General features: G+C 37.1%; 1 protein-coding gene across 1 annotated transcript in view; it reads left to right on the top strand.

The window, feature by feature from the left end:
* The window catches only part of galt (galactose-1-phosphate uridylyltransferase), a 115,715-nt gene that overhangs the window by 66,683 nt on the left and 34,702 nt on the right, over nucleotides 1-14,330 (top strand). The window contains exons 8-9 of the mRNA XM_053515595.1: nucleotides 4,855-4,987; nucleotides 8,722-8,805. Coding sequence (XP_053371570.1) covers nucleotides 4,855-4,987; nucleotides 8,722-8,805 — 217 coding nt within the window. The remainder of the gene's footprint in view (nucleotides 1-4,854; nucleotides 4,988-8,721; nucleotides 8,806-14,330) is intronic.

Raw genomic sequence — 14,330 nt, 5'->3', positions numbered from 1 at the left:
GTATCTCATAATTTTTTCGTTTTTGATTGAGGACAGAGATACAAGAGCAGTATTTTCAACAGCCTTATTGTTTTTTCTCTTATTGTTTGTTTTATAAAGTAGCAGACATATTCCTGATACCGGTATCCATATCCCTGCATTCGAGAGGTGAAGAAGGTATTCAAAAGTCATGGGTCAAGTACGTACCTCAGGTTTGAAGTCATGGTCCAATAAGTTTTTGGTACAGTGAAGTAAAAAAAAAAAAAAAAGCATTGAGTAGGGAACGACATCAAATCAACATATTAGAAACAAACTAAGTAAAAATTCTTACTTTTAGATGAGATATACTGTATATACAACTATTAACTTTGGATTAATACACATAAAGACATATTTATTTGTTAAAGCTATGACACTGACTATACAGTTCGTTACTAAAGAATGAAAATAAGTATCACACATTGGAATTAGATGATAACAAAACCTGAACATGCGGGTGCCAAGTTTTCCACTTCATCTGTGACTGGTGAATTAGGGCTTAGGTTGGAATGCTGAATTATTTTTGAAATAATTTTGTTCATGTGACTTTTTAAACTTGTACAAATCCCATAGCTTTAAATTGATGTATGGAATCTATTGCTACACATCCTTAGCTTCTGCCTGTATACTCGTATACAGGACCCCTACCGAACCCCTAGGTGTTTCCTACCTTGGGAACCATTGATTCAGCGCATTGCATATACAACACTACAGCACGGTTATGTCCGTCATCATCTCCTTGAAGAAACTTGTGCTTAAGCAGTGAAGCAAGTGGCAAAAGTTTATGTGAGTATCACTGGCAGTGAAAGCCTAAACAATAGAACTGCATATAAATAAATAACACCGTATCAACAGATTGCTTTCAGATTGTTAGCTAGGATTTAAAGTGAAATTCGCTTCACGGGGATGTATACGGCGAACGCCTAATTCGGACCGTTAAGGCGTGTTGCTCCATAGAAAATGGGGTGTTAAAAGGGGCTCTTACATTGTTTAGAGATTCATTGCATCATCTAAACACGTATAGATTGTGTTGAAAGTTGTTCACTGTTGTCTTTAAGAGCACACCGCAAAAGAGTCCTGGCTTAGTATCAGGTTCTACTTCTGTTTATTCAAAAACAGAGCGTAGAAACTTTCCAACGAAATTGCGTCATGAAAATATGCGCCTAAAGCCAGAACTGCTCGAACCAAACATCTTAGTCTAAACAGCAGATTCTGGAAAACAGACTGAATTTCTGTCACCCAAACTAAAGGAACTTCTCTAGTTTTTCCTCTAGCCCCCGCCCCACATACTTTCCCTCACTCTCTTTATCTGCAGCGTATAAAGATCGTTAGCCGACGTTCTAATCATTTCTTGTCACTCATTGACGCATGGACTTGTGTTTTGTCAAACCGCACCTTGTCAGAAGCTGGCTCAGCGTAGCAGGCCACCCGTCAGCTCCAGCTATCGTGTAATCCATCATCAGCTGTCATGTTCGAAACCTGTCTCCCCAATCCTGTCCTTGGAGACACACACACTTGCATCAAGTCAGGTCATTTCGATCCCACATCGGCTCTTTTAATGGGGGTTAAATCCGAGTGGCCTCATGCTTCATGAAGCTCTGGTTGTAAATACCCGAGTGGGGAATATTATTATTATAATTTTTTTTAATATAGTATAATAACTGTCGAATCAAATACATAAGAAATGATCATCACAGACATTCAAAGTGACCTCTGGAACTTTGTTACATAATCAAAAACTTACTACAAATCTAAAATCTAGAAAAAAGAAAAATTGTGTGCCCTAAAAATCCCATAACCAGATATTAAAACCCACCAAGAATGATTAAATGTGTTATTTTTTCTTTTATTTTTATTACTTTTACTAAATAGTTTTGTTTTAACCCTTTGGAATCTGAAGTACTAGTGACCACGGATTTTATTTTGCAGGTATATACCACCTTAAAAATAGTGCACTCCTAGTGTTTTTCCCCCTGCACAGTCATGAACTTCCATGGTGTAGACATTTTCTTTTTATCCAAAATTTAGGAGTGTTCCAGCAGATCCAAGAGATTTAGTTTTTATTCTTTTGCTTTTTTAATGTCAAAATATGGCACAGAAATATTCCTAAAAAAAGGAACACAAAACAAATAATAAATCATTTAATAAATAATGAATAATACATAACACACATTCCAAATGGACTATACCTCCTTCCTTTTGCTACATTTTTATCATTTGGATGGAGGGAATGTCAGAGGGTTTATTAATTTCAGGAGGTTACAAAAAACAAATTGATTTTTTTTTTAAACCGGGAATAGAAGCCGGGTTCAACAAAAAAAAGCAGTTATTGCATTCAAGAGGGAAGTGTTAAAAACATGGCCATAGTAAAATGGACTTGAGTTCTCCTCAACTCTGTTTGTGATCAGATACAAGCTTTTAGAGTGCAGAGCAACCGAGACAACAAAGAACTCTTGAAGTGATCTCTCCTCTTGGGCCTATATTCAGTTCATATTATTGTGAAATATAGAGCAGCTCTCATCATAGTGTTCTTATATTATATTCTATTATAAACCCTTATAAATTCTTGAAAATTAAAAATCCACTATCTCATAATTCCCAAGCTCAAACCAATACAAAAAAAAAAGAAAAAAAAAAAAAAAGAAAATTACTCACAAATAATTTTTTTTTCATTTATGCACTTAATACTTGGTCAAGGCTCCTTTAGCAAGAATTACTGTATCAATGTGGCATGGCATGGATGCAGTCAGTCTGTTACACTGCTGAGGCATTACTGCATTGACTTTTGACTTAATAAATGTGGAGCAACACCAGCAGAAGACATGGCTCCCCAAATCATCGCAGATCATAGGAATTTTACACTGGACTTCAAACAGCTTGGAATATTTGCCTTTTTACACTTCCCCCTGGACTTTACAAATGCAATGCAAAATTAACTTTGATCTGAAAAGAGGACTTTGGAACACCGAACAATGGTTCAATTCTTTTTTTCCTTGCTCCAGGTAACATGCTTCTGATGTCTCTTGTTCATGAGCGGTTTGATACCAGGTATGCAACAGATGCAACATATACCTGAAGATAGCCGTGTGGTGTGTAGTGGCTCATGATACACTGACCCTGGCCTCATTCAACTCCTCGTGAAGCTCTCCCAAGTTTTTGAATCGGCTTTGCCTGTCAATCTTCTACCTAGTTTTTTCTACCATACTTCTAGTCAACTTTTTATAACTATGCCTTGATACAGCACTCTGTGAACAGCCAGCCCTTTCCAACTAGACCTTCTGTGGCTTACATTTCTTGTAGAGGGTATTGATATTTATCTCCTGAACATTCATTCAGCAGTCTTCACCATGCGTCTACTGAACTAGTCTGAGAGATACATGATATTTGTGCTGAATGAATAGTTATTTACTTAACTTGATAAATATTCTAGTATTTTGAAATACTAATTTTTGATTTTCATGAGTAAGCTATTAAAAGAATAATTATTAAAATAAAATCAAAGGCTTGAAATAGTTCACTTTATATGTAACAACTCTAGAATATGAGTTTCATTTTTAAAATTAAGTGACAAATTTCTTTTCTTCACTATTTGTATGCTGTAGCATTACATTTCCCTTCAGTGAAACTAAGATCCTTAAACCTGTTTCAGCATCACAGTGCCTCTGTGCACAAACCATAAAAACATGGTTTACCGAAGTTGGAATTTTAAAAACTGTCCTGCACAGAGCTCTAACCTCAACCACATTGAACAACATTGGGATGTAGCTGAGCCCTGACTGTACCCCAGACCTGCATCCCAGTGCCTGACCTCAGTGATGCTCAATTCCTCCCAAAAACTTTAAATCTAATAAATTCAAGCCTTTGCAGAAGAGTGGACATTACAATAATAACCAACATCTGGAATGGGATGTTTAACAAGCATATGTGGGTGTGATGGTCAGGTGTCGAAACTTTTGGTCATATGGTCTGCAATCTTGTAAAGAAGGCATAAATCTGTTGTGAATTCGAGGTTAAACACAATGTTGGGGTTAGCATTTACTGACAGTATAAAAAGACACGAATAACAAGAAATGTACTTGCCTGATTTCATCAGTGATGATTCTCCAACGATCGAAGCGTGAACAAAGTTCAGTCGAGCGAAGAGACGACGATGAGGTTCGGGTTAAAGCGTCCTGATTGATTTTTCCCTCGAAGACTGATGTGGGTGATGCTGATAATCAAAGTGGGAACTCATTTCACACTGTTCATTTTTATAATAATAATCAGAATTTGGAGGTGCTTTTGCTTTCACATGACTAGATAAAGTTATAAGTGTAAAGATTGGCAGAGCGTCTCTTAGTGGCATGGGAATTTAAATGTTTCAAAGCGAAAATGTTTTCTTCTCTCTTCTGGAAGCTACTGTAGAACTTTACTTCATGCAACAACTATATGTAATTGTCATTCTGATTTCTGTAATTCCTCAGTTAGAATATAGCTTTAGTTGGAAGTCTTGTCTACTGTACTCTACATGTCCTTGCTGTTTTAATGAACACAAAATGATTTAAGAAACTATTCCATCGTGTTCGTTCATTATTTTTTAGGGGCTTGCTGGCTCACAAGACAAGGACATAAAAACACTTAGCTGCTCCGTTCTAATAAATGACACGGAAAAAAATCAATTACCGATGTCTGCGCAGATTATGTATGCCTCTGTATGTGAGAGATTAACGATGTCGCTTTTATACGAATGCCTAAATGAAATGTTACCGAAGCATAGGTCACCATGCCTTATGAATAAGCTATCATTTGTACCTTTAATATGCTGTCTTTGTGTTTGTGTGTATGTGTGTTGTGCAGGAGCGGGTGGTGGTGCAGAACGACCGTTGGATTGTTGTGGTGCCGTATTGGGCCACGTGGCCTTTCCAGACTCTGCTGCTGCCACGCCGACATGTTTTGCGTCTTCCTGATCTCACTTCTGAGGAGAGAGACGGTGGGTTTTTTTCTTGAAAATTTGATTAATATATTTATAGACAGTGGGGTCCAAAAGTTTGAAACTAAATTGAAAATTATTTAATTTATTAATTAAATTATTAAATAGTTTATTTTAGAAATTTTTCAATTTTAAAACAAGGTAAATGCATGGAATATGAAGTTTCCGCACTTTTTCTTGGTCTTTATTTAAAAGTTAGCTTATTTGTAATACTGACCATGTTATCCGCTTTGTACAAGATATCACATTTTCTTCATGTCTAGTCTCTTTGAGGCACATGTTCAGACGGCATTTGATCTAAAATGGATAAGAAGTTGTGGAGTTCACATCACCACTGCTCGGTACACACTGTCATTAGATCAAAAAAGTAGTCATACCAAATACTAAGGAACTAAGTTCATGTAACTTTTGCTTATTCATTTTTTTTAGTCGTGTCCAATTCCCACCCATTATTGGTGCGATTCCCCCCAGCAAGGCTATTACTACCGGTCAGGCAGGGCCGAAGACTTTTCCTCAGACTTCTTCAGACCATATGACGCGTGCCAGCAACATCTTTTTTTAAACTGCTCGCACATGCACTGTTGGGGGCGCCGTAACACACTACACTCAGAAGACAGCGCTATCAGATGATGCATTGTTCCTCAGATGATGCATTTTCTATAATCTCTCTAAAACTCTTTTTATTTCACTCCTCCTCCAAATGTGCTGTTTCAGTGTCTATGTAAATGAGCTACTACAGAGATGAGAAACACGCTGTGGGAGGGCATCTCCATAAAAGAGGTTGCAATACAGCGGGGAGTCTAATTGGCTTGTTTAAGCCATGGGCAATACAAAAATAGAAACGATACACAGGAGACCGAGCTGTCTAAAACTGAATTTACATAATATGTCCCCTTTAAAACATTTGACAACTTTTCGCCCAAGATGTTGTCAAGAATAAAATTTGTGCTCTCAGACCTTTAAATAATTAAGCAATATTATTGCATAAAAGAAGTAATTGTATTGCATGAAATAACTAATTATTCTTATTATCTTGATAATAACAACAATCAATATGTTGTGTATTAAGTCTTTTATCCATAGGAGACAAAAAGACATCTATAGTACCTCGGGGTCATCACTCACTCAATCTATGCCTGCTTAATTGCTTTCTGAAGATCATTTACAGAAAATTGCCATAGAAGTTTGCAATCCACTTGTGAATTCCCTAGTTTTGGCCATTTTTATGCTTGTATAAAAATATGTCATGTACAGTTTTTATTTCACCCATTAACTAAGCCAGCTGATTCTAATTACATTCTAATTTAAACTCTTTAGCCAGATAACTAATTAGCGATTTGTCCACAGGGAAAACTAAAAAACATGGCATAATATACGTTCTCTTAATACTTTGGCCACTTTACAAGTGGTTAAATCATAATTTCTTTATTAGCCTATTGAGGGAATAAAAAGGAATGATCCAGTATGTTTGCCCAGTTCCAAGTTTTGTGTTTATCTATTCATGCCATTTAAAAAAATAAGAAAAAAAGATGACTATATGAAAAACTTCCTTTTCTAGATATAAACTTTGCTTGTTACAACAAAAGTACTAAATAAAAAGTTCACTTTCATCCTAATAAACTCACTGACCTTTCTTTTGCTTGAAGACCTTTCATCTAAACCTGAAAAAGGCTTTGCGTGCGAGTGCTTGCGCTTGTGCACGTCTGCCTCTTTTGTCTCATTTCCCAACGTTCCACTTGTACATATCTGTCTCCTCCCTGTCTCCCATTTGCACGTCGCTCGGTGCTATTTGCCACCGTCATTCTTCACAGGCACTCGCTTTTCCTCAGGTGTCATTAGTACAAGCCTGTCAGTGCACAAACGGCACATGGGAGACATGAGAAGAGGCTGCATTAAAAGATAGCCGCTCCGTTCCTGGATTAGGTGCTTTTTTTCCCCTCTCCTCCCATCGTCTCAATAGAGTGCTTTAGGCGTGACGAGTTTAATCCCCAATGTAAATAAACGGCAGGCAAATTAGTGAGCTGGGTCAGCCGCTGCCGGGGATCACAACCCGCCTCTGCACCGAGCAATTAGCGAGATGGCTGTCCAGCCAATTTAGTGCCGAGGCTCATTTGCTATTCGCTGTTGCCCTGTTAACATTAAATGGGGGTTGGTAGATGCGGCTGGGCTTTCAGGACCACTTACTGATCTGAGGGCACTAACCTTATTATCGTTGGAGACACTGTTTGACTAAACTGTAAAGGGAAAAAAAGATGTCATGCAGTTTCACTGTCTTTTAATATATACATAAACAAAAGTGTTACAGTAAATGTTCTTACAGTATGTATTGGATGTGAAAATAAAAGTAGTGGAGTAAAAGTGAACGTTTGGCAGAAATATCAATAATACAGTCAAGTCAAAATTCTAATTAAGTACAATAATGAAGTATTTTGTCCTTCATTCCAACACTGCTAACAGCATTAATATGGGTTTTAATGGGAGGGTTGCATCAGGAAGGGGCATCCGGCGTAAAACCCGTGCCAAGCTCATGTGCGGATCAGATGGTCTGCTGTGGCGACCCCTTATCAGGAGCAGCCGAATGAATAACATCATCATAATATATATAAAATATCATAAAATATAATTTTTATATCGGGACGCTTTCTGTAAGTAGATGTATGTTAAACATTTATGGAAGAAGTCTTCACTCCAATTAAGAAATGATCAACCGTATGATTTTTAAATGACCATCTGCTTAATATTAAGCAAGTCCCCCCTTTGCCACTAGAACAGTGATATACTGTGCGTTCTGACACCTTTCTATAAAAATCAGCTTAAATCTTTTCCGCAATTTGTGCTCCCCACGTGCATTACTGAGCCTTTGCTGGCCATGGCCCTGTTGCCGGTTGAAGGTTTTCCTTTTTTTCTACTTTTGGTAGATCCTGACCAATACAGACCAGGAGTATCCCACAAGAGCTGCATTTTTGTCAGCTGTAGTGACCTGGTTATTAGATTAATAGGTTGTTTCTTCCCTGATGGAACGACCATAGTCCAGAGCTCGCATGAGGCATGAGGAATCATTTCACACATCAATTGGCCGCCACAGAGTTCTGACCTTAACCCTATTAAAAGTCTTTGGGATGTGCTACTGAGTAGTGCGATTCTCCTGTAATTAATGAATGTAATTAATTGTGTCCAATTAAGATATCGTCCAAAAATGTATGCAACTTTGGATGGAGTTAAATGCTGTGATGTCGCATAAGGTTGTCAAGACTATGCCACAGTAATCAAAGCTAAAGGTGGTCCAATTAAATATTAGAGTGTGCTGTACACTGTATTGGAACGATTCGATTAATATAACCATGTCTCTGCTCGTGGAACTACTTTCAGAAGTTACAGAAAAGTAATCAACACCAATCTGCCCAATCAGATTTGAGAATTCTGCAACACTGTCATATAAATGTACTTTTTACTTTTTAAATGTGCTTCTTACTTCTCACTAAATGAAGCTCTTGCGCATAAGATGCATGTAAGACATTATGATAATCTAAATGCAATTTGGAATTTACAATTCAAATATGAAAAAAAGTAAATTTATTTATTCATTCATTATTTATTTATTTATTTATTTATTTTTACAAGATTTTATTCATGGTTTAAATCACCACAATGCTTTCACTTAAGGCTAGTCATAGTTTGAATGTTTTATCTCTTTCTCTCACTCTGTGTCTGTCTCTCTCTATCTCTCACCACAGGTCTTGCATGCATAATGAAAATGCTTCTGACAAAGTACGACAACCTTTTTGAGGTCTCCTTCCCCTACTCAATGGGCTGGCATGGTAAGAGATGTGTTCAATATGTCACTTTTGAGACAGGAGGAAAAAAGTGCAACCCTGTGTCTAAAACCACTCCCTGATTTTTTTTTTTTTCATCCACTATTTGCTGTTTAGACTGTCGCTTATACAGTCATGGGCAAAATTTTTGGCCACCTGAGATTTTTTCAAGAAAATCAAGTATTTCTCACAAAAAAGTACAGATGCACCGTTAAGAATCCGCAAAATGCCGCAATTTGGCGCAATTATATATATACTCGTGTTGAATTAAATTTTTAAATCATTGTGTTCACCCATAGGTTTACTGCATAAACACCGGAACAAAAGGTTTAAGGAGAAAACAACCCAACGATGTGTTTACAGAAACCCAGCATTTTTTAGTGTACTACTACTAATGAATAGAGAAAGCACAGTCAAAGCCCAGGGATTTTGCGCGCTGTCGCGTTGTATTCAGCGAGTAGCATATATTTTTGTGTTTGTTTAATTTTATGTCTGTAGTTTTATCGATAAATCTGCACATATCTGCGCATACGTTTATCAGCCTTTTAATCAAAAGCCGCACGCGCAATTTACTTTCACTTTGCACAAGGCAGTGTTAATTGTTTAGTCTATATTTAAAGCGCATAAACACAATAAAACAATAATGTTTAGGCTAACATATTATACATCTTTGTATTCTTTGTTGTACTTTGTCTTTTTGCACACACGCGGGTGCGTTACAATAATAATAAGAATAATAACAATAATAATAAATTCGGAGCACTACTAATAATAATTATAATAATACTGAATATAGAAAGCGCAGTCAAAGAAGTATTATCATTGAAGGAAAGAAGAAAATGCTGTTCACAGCCGCGGCAAGTCGCGGGATCCCTTTTCTCGAAACATGCATTCTTAATGGCCAGATCTGTATCGCATGAACAAATTTATTCACTTTGTGTGTATTGAAACAAAACAAAAAAAGAGAGGAAAAAAGCTAATTTGACATAATGTCCCACAACACTAAATTATTGGCACCCTTTCAAAATTGTGGATAAATAATATTGTTTCAAGCATGTGATGCTCCTTTAAACTTACCTGGGGCAAGTAACACGTGTGAGCAATATAAAAATCACACCTGAGAGCAAATAAAAAGGAGAGAAGTTCCCTTAGTCTTTGCATTTTGTGCTTTGTGTGTCTGTGGGTGCCACACTAAGCATGGACAACAGAAAGAGGAAAAGAGAACTGTGTGAGCACTTGAGAACCAAAATTGTGGAAAAATATCAACAATATATCAAGGTTACAAGTCCACCTCCAGAGATCTAGATTTGCCTTTGTCCACAGTGCGCAACATTATCAAGAAGTTTGCAACCCATGGCACTGTAGCTAATCTCCCAGGGCGTGGACGGAAAAGAAAATTTGATGAAAGGTTGCAACGCAGGATAGTCCAGATGGTGGATAAGCAGCCCCAAACAAGTTTCAAGAAATTCAAGATGTCCTGCAGGTGCAGGGAGCATCAGTGTCAGCGCGAACACAGAGACATAAAGAAGCAGGACTACAGTTTGCCAAAATGTACTTGAGTCAGTCAAAATCCATCTGGGAAAATGTCTTGTGGACAGATGAGACCAAGATAGAGATTTTTGGTAAATCATTCTCATTCCGAAAACAGAATGATGCCTACAAAGAGAACATAGTACCTATGGTTAAATATGCTAGAGGTTCAAAGATTTTTTATTGTTGTTTTGCTGCCTCTGGCACTGGGTGCCTTGACTGTGTGCAAGGCATCATGAAATCTGAGGATTACCAAAGGATTTTGGGTCGCACTGTAGGGCCCAGTGTCAGGAAGCTGGGTTTGTGTCTAAAATCTTGGGTCTTTCAGCAGGACAATGATCCCAAACATACTTCAAAAAGCACCCAGAAATGGATTCCAACAAAGCGCTGGGGAGTTCTGAAGGGGCCAGCAATGCTGGGTTCACATAAAACGCTAAAAACATACCATCATGACAAACACAATTTTGATTTGCTGAAAATAAAACATTATGTTCATAATTGCTCTACTTTTGTGTACATAAATCTCACTGTGGCTTTAATACTAATAAGCCTGATTGGAATCCCTGAGGTCACCCGAGTGTTCAATTAATGCAGTAGCTAAAAGGTTAAAATTGATTTTTAAAGTTGATTAATATACTAAATGTTGCCATGCTCGGTCGAATTTTTTCCACCAAATTGTTGAGGAGTAAGTGTGAGTATGGTGAGATTTCACCAGTATATAATCTTTATGGAAATCATGTACTGTATCAAGGCAAATGGATTCTATTAATGTTCACAGATGTAAGATTCGGCAGAACAGTAAGAACAGATGCTCCATTCAAGAAATACATTGGACCACAATTTTTAAAGCCGTTAATTATTATGTATTTTAATAAGCTGAATTAAAACAATGACAATTAAAACTATTTGTAAGTGTTAAGTTGGCATACATATTTAATCCATTCCATCTTAAGACAAAATGTCCTATAGGAAATAAAGTAAATACAGGTAGTTTATTCCAGCCACCCAAAAATCTTACCAATATTACTAATTTCCAACACTACATTAATATTTTTGTATATAAAACAATCAAAACACTTAGACATGTAAATGAAGAAAAAAATGTAAAATAAATACACATTGAATCTTACTTAACCTTACTTTATGATTCCTCTTGCCACTTTGTTGCTTTAAAAATGAAACTAAAAGTGTCTCTCTTTTCTTCTTGCTGCCTTGCTTGCCGAAATTCTTGGGATCCATGGTCCTATGTTTTCACAAAATTTTGGACAAAACGCCAAAGAACCCACAAAAAAAGCTAAATTCCTTTGCTTGGCTTTCCACTGACAGAAACAAGTTTTGAATGGCTCCCAGATGGACGTGCAACTTAGCCGGCCCTCAGTTCGGCTCAGTTCAATCGCTCGTATGCCAAAAATTCCTTGCATGCCGGGGCTTTTAGGTTAAACCAGGTTGTAGGTAAACATATGCCACCAGAGCATCTTTGGCGTCTTGGGGCATTGATCCAGGGGACCATTGGGTGTATACTGTGGTGCCTGGCCCTGGTATGTGAGCAGCGGTGCTGTGGATTGTGGGGTTGTGCCTCTGTGGATCAGGCTTGTTTGTCTAGGGCATCATTAGAAATTTTCACCTTCTAATCCCCATATGTAGCAGACTGTGGTGCACTGAGTATTCCGATACCTTTCTATCATGGCCAGCAGTGACTCCTTTTTTTTTTTTTTTGCAATTTGTGCTGCATCGGCTTTTCTGTAAAAATGGACCAGACAGACTGGCCTGTGCTTCCCTCACACATGAATGAACAAACTATAGTAGCCCATGATCCTGTCTTACTCAGTTTACTGGTATATAATTAATAATCAATGTTATTTAGTTCACCTGGTGGTGATGTTAGTGTTTTGGCTGATGTATAATGTACATATAACACAGTATTAATAAGAAATTGTATACATAGGTCTTTCAATGTGTTGAGTCTTGCCTTTAAACTTCACCGAATCTGTGTATGGACAATGTTATGTCTATCAAAAGGGAAAAGATAAGTTCTTATTTTGAATTATGTGTCTCTCATTAGACATTTACAATTTCTTACGAATAATGTATTATAAGTAGCAGTCAAAAGTTTGGACACATCTTTTAATTATATGGTCTTTCTTAAGTTTTAATTTCTTTCTACACAATATGACAATAATAAAGGCAACCAAAATATGCAATACTATCCTTTAAACAGTTGATATTGAGATGGGTGTGCTTCTAGAGCCTTCATTACGGCTCTAATCTGAGGTGCTGTTTGTTAATTGGTGATTTCTAAGGCTGGTAACTAACTCTAAATGAACTTCTCCTCTGCAGCAGAGGTAAGGTTTGGTCTTGGTCCTGCTTTACTGGGATGGGCTTCATAAGAGCCAGGTTGACCATGATGGGTTTTGCAAACACCGTCCCAGAACAACTGACCTTCCTGTCTTATAGTAATGGTTGTTTTTGTTACTTAATTAGCTTATGCATTATTTTATGCATAATTTTGCATTTATTTTACTGGTACTGTATATAGGCCTAAAATGAAATGCCAAATATCTTAAACCTTGTAGCCAATAAGCAGTCTTAATTGCCCTCTTTTCCGGTCCAGTTTCCATCTCTGAAGCAAAGAAAGTCTTAAAATGTGTTGTCCGGTGTTATATATTGAAACCGACAGCACAGAAATGTGGAAATTATAAATGGAAACCTATTAAAGGTAAACCTTACAAGCTCAAGGGAGAATATTCGAAACGCCACACAAACAATTCCCATAGCTCAAAAGACTTTAGAGCTGTGAGGCAGCCACTTCAACACCCCTAAATAATGTGCTATATGGTAAATAATATGACTCTCACAATACCACGTGTGACGAACTGACTCGTTTCAGAAAAAAAAAAGTAATATGAATGAAGGATAAATACATTCCTTTTCCTAGTCTGTGACATCCGCTGGCGTTTCAATACCAGTGTGGGTTATATACTGCTGCTTCAGTGCCACATTTAAAATGACACTCTTGTAAGTAAAAAGTCTGTCAACACTTTGCAGGCAGAGATTAAGAGCTGTGAAGTGTCTTCAGTCAGGAATATTTTTGTCCCGATGATGCAAAATGCCGTGTTTAGTTCCTGCATTATTCATGAACCATCTTGCTAATAGACATGTGTGTGTGTGTGTGTGTTTGTGTGTGTGAGAGATGCTCACATCTGTCTGAACAGTCTTGTCTATTTTTTCTTGATTGTGCAAGTCATTGCACTGGAGATCTCTCCAGTGCATCCTTTTTCACGATAGCAGACTGTTGAGAATTCTGCAGCTTAGCATGACATGATACACATGCAGCCAGAAGTCATTTATAATCATTTATTTACAAGAACAAGTTTCAAGATACAAGACCATATGGCTGTAAAAGAAATAAGACATGTGCGTGTTGCTAGACCTGTCATGATTCTGAAATTATAGCCAGCAATTAAAAATACTGTCAATCATCTTCACCGTTTATTGGAAACACTATCACTTTATATAAATACTGTTCAGGGAAATGCAGCAATGCATACTTTTCTGAACAATAACCTATACCTTAAAAAGTGTTCTGTAGTAACGTAATACATCTTCCACAACGTCTTAATTTGTTGGTTAAGTCGTCTACAATATGTATTGGTAACAGTGTTGCAACTCCATTACTAAATATTCATGCAACATTACAACACATAATTATAAATTACAAGCAGATTTAGTTTTTGGATTAATTCCTAATAAATCTAAGCTAATTTTCTTTTATTGTGTATGTGCTCAGGTTTCGAATTTTTCCACGTAGAAACTAGTGTTAGTATTTATCTAATGTGTTTCACAGTAATTAATATCCAGCATACAGTAGGTGCCACCCCTCATTTCTTCAAATTTGGCTTCTGAAGAAATGAGCCAGACTTTCTTTCTTGTTTTTAAATGCTCTCTTGAGGAATAGCTCACCAGGCTTCCTGCAAGACTTTTTGACTTTCGTTTTCGGGAAG

The sequence above is a fragment of the Clarias gariepinus genome, chromosome 17, assembly GCF_024256425.1.
Source record: "Clarias gariepinus isolate MV-2021 ecotype Netherlands chromosome 17, CGAR_prim_01v2, whole genome shotgun sequence".
NCBI lineage: Eukaryota > Metazoa > Chordata > Actinopteri > Siluriformes > Clariidae > Clarias > Clarias gariepinus.
Note: the sequence above shows the minus strand (reverse complement) of the source record. Positions and strands in the feature narration are given on the sequence as shown.